The 3,037-nt window shown below is 38.8% G+C and overlaps 1 protein-coding gene across 1 annotated transcript; it reads left to right on the forward strand.

The window, feature by feature from the left end:
- Nucleotides 1-787: 787 nt before the first annotated feature.
- Nucleotides 788-2,379, forward strand: LOC146601023 (protein FAM240B-like). The gene is made up of 2 exons (XM_085312390.1): nucleotides 788-930; nucleotides 2,207-2,379. Exons 1-2 carry the CDS (start codon nucleotides 791-793, stop codon nucleotides 2,283-2,285), a joined length of 219 nt encoding a protein of 72 aa, XP_085168516.1. The 5' UTR covers nucleotides 788-790; the 3' UTR covers nucleotides 2,286-2,379.
- The last annotated feature ends 658 nt before the right edge of the window (nucleotides 2,380-3,037 follow it).

The following is a 3,037-nucleotide window of genomic DNA, read 5'->3' on the forward strand; positions in this document are numbered from 1 at the left end:
TGAAGAGTCATCCTGAGACAGATATTCTTCTCCTTTGACAAGATTTACTTCTAAACTTATTTTTAAGATGACATCAAATCATCAAATGAAGGAAAGACAGCACAGAATGGTCATTAAAAATACATGTAATCAGATAGAAAATATATTCAATAAAATTTTCCTGTTTTAAAAGTTACAGGAGAGGAAGAAGCCTTTAAAAAACAATGTGGCATTTGCAAGTTAGCATCTTATAAAGTTGTCTATACAATTAAGTTCATATATCTAAGCTTTCTCCATTCCCAAATAAAATTAAGGTAAGCATCACAATGATTAAGATCTGATCACCAGAGTTCCTTTTCTTTGTCAATTTGGTCCTAATCCACAATAGTCACTTTATCATTATATAGTCATGGAAACTGAAAAAAATCCCACTAGTTCTGGCTATTTTTTATTTCATTTATGAATACAGCAAAAAGTATCTTAATCATTAAGCTGGAGAATGCAATGACGCTGCACTACAGCATGAGCTTAAAGGTCACAGCCACAGATGGAAGCAAAAGGTATTTGTTGAGGTGAGCAGCTAGGAATCTGAATCGCCATAGACAGCAGACCCCCAAGTGTCAGCATTAGGGATGAGAAGGTTAAAGTGTGAGTCATGTCCTTTGTATCCTGATCCTGCAAAAAAAAAAGAGACTTTGTGTGAACCTATGGGTGCAAAAGAACGTAAGAAAAGTAATGTATTTTAACCACCAAACAGATGTGGGGCCAATAACTTGTAATATGGCTTGTTTTACTTTCTGCTTTTCAGAAAATGAACAGTCAATATATACGTCATGAAGTAAGGGGATGCGAAACGAGTGACCTGAGACACTTCTGGGAAAAGACTATTGAACAACAGACTCGGTATCTGCAAATTGAGAAAGAACGTCAGCAAAGAAGTGCTCTGACAAAGTGCGTGGTTTGCATTCRGAAAGGTTATTTGAGTTTGTGCTGTCATTCTTTAAATATAGGTAGCACTCCTACTTCAAGTCAGGCAATGACACCTGAAAGCAGTCTTTATTTTTCTGGGATTTTTAGAAAACAATAAAGCTTCCCAAACTGGCATACTCATGTCTAACCTTTGGCTTCACAGGATAAGGTTCACTTAAACCCTAAGGTTTGCTGCTCACTAAATGGGCCCCAAATTTGTCAGTTTTCACTTTTCTTCACTTCACTTTTCGTGAAGCTATTAGGACAACCTCTACCAGTATAACCTTTTCACGAACAAGGTTTTGTCCACAGCAGATCTAGCACAGGAGTGTACCTGGCCACCTTCACTCTGTGGCCTTGTTTTCACAGAAAAGGGAATTAATTTGAATTAAAACAGATGTGTTAATTTGCACAAGGTAAATCTTTAACAAAGGAGAGTACTGAATGTACTAACTGACCAAGGCGATCATAATCCATAGCCATATTTACCTCATCCAGACAAAAAGAGAATAAACCAGTCTGTTGCAAAGTCAGTACAGCTTTTTCTTCAAACAAAGTCTCCAAAAGACAGGAAGCATTTGCACAAAATCCCTTCATACCTATCTTCAGATTAATTTTCAACAAAATAGGTGGAAGAATGGCCTTTCAGTAATAATCCTGGACTAAGAGTCAGTCTCTAGTGTGTTTTACCCATTTATAAAAAGCTAATTCCAGCATGTCACAGCTCCTCAGCCAAGATATGCCTGCCTTTTCTGCTGAGGCAGGGGCTGTCTTTCTGCAGCACCGAGGCACTACAATAAAGGAAAAGCGCTAGCTGTCACCTAAAACCATCTCTCATAGATCTAACAGCAATTTCACTATGCACAATGTTTCCAAGCCCAGTAGTGTCCAGGAACCTGCAATCCCTCCATGTGATATTTTTGTTTAAGTGAGTTTCTGGGGAAGAAGCGAAGCAGGGAGATGCTGGGCGACACTAGGTGGCAGCAGGCAGTCTCCAGTGGAGGTGACCAGGAGCCTGGACATGCAGAGGTGCTTGAGGGGGGCCACTGGAGGTGRAAGTCGACCACGATGCTCAGGCGAGGCTGTGCAGGGCTTTAAAAGCGAGTCATGATTTACCTTAAAGTGCCCCAAGGTCACAGGACTTGCCAGCCTCTGCGGCAACTGGGAAGATGTGCAGAAGTGGGAAGATTATAAATCTGTTCCCTATAAAAAACTGAGGACAAGCAGACTACCACCTGATCGGTGTTTCTGTTCCTAGGCTCAGAAACGAATGGATGGAGAGGCTGGAAAAACGGATAAAAATGCTGAAAACCCAACCTGAAGACCCATCTAGCTGAAGATCCCACATGCATGTTGGGAGGGGAAAAAGAAGAAAATTGTTTTGTAGGAGAAAATGATGGTGTGATGCAAAAGCTTAAGCTAGTTTTACTTCATGGCTTAAACGAGTTATAATTAATTAGCTGTCATTTTTAGAAGTTTCATATGTGAAATGTCTATTGCTGCTTTTAAAATTATTTATTTATCCCCTCACTTGATGAAAAGAGATTGAAGTACTCCAAAATGTTCAAGATTAATAAATCATGGTTCCTTGAGCTGTGGATGCCTAGAAAAAAAAAAAAAAAAAAAAAAAAAAAGGAGTTCAGCAAAATAGTAAGTGTTCAGCAGAAACATTTCCTGAACATTTAGGGTTTCTGTATAAACTGATGGTAATTTAATGAAGTAGCTCTCTTTCAGTTGTTTAATGAATAATTGAGTTTTTTTTTTTTTTTTTCTTTAAACCATGGAAGATCCCAGCTCAGACTAGGGAAGAGAGAACATTGTATAGACGTGACACACATCCCAGATCACTAGTGGTGCCAAACTTGGTGGAAGTTACAGATTTTCTTAGCCACCTTATTAAATGTTGGCGAAACCATTAATACATATCCTGAGAAACAGACTCTGATACATCCACAATGCACTGAGAACAAAAGCTGCTTAATTAATAGTTGATCTATTTTGGCTAAGGTGAGCCACTATATCAGCAGAGACAAAACAACTTGGATTTTTGTGAGGTAAACCAAATGCTAAAATCCTGCTTCTCAGCAGG

This window comes from Rhea americana, unplaced genomic scaffold (assembly GCF_003343005.1).
Source record: "Rhea americana isolate MKP2758 unplaced genomic scaffold, rheAme1 scaffold_11, whole genome shotgun sequence".
Classification (NCBI taxonomy): domain Eukaryota; kingdom Metazoa; phylum Chordata; class Aves; order Rheiformes; family Rheidae; genus Rhea; species Rhea americana.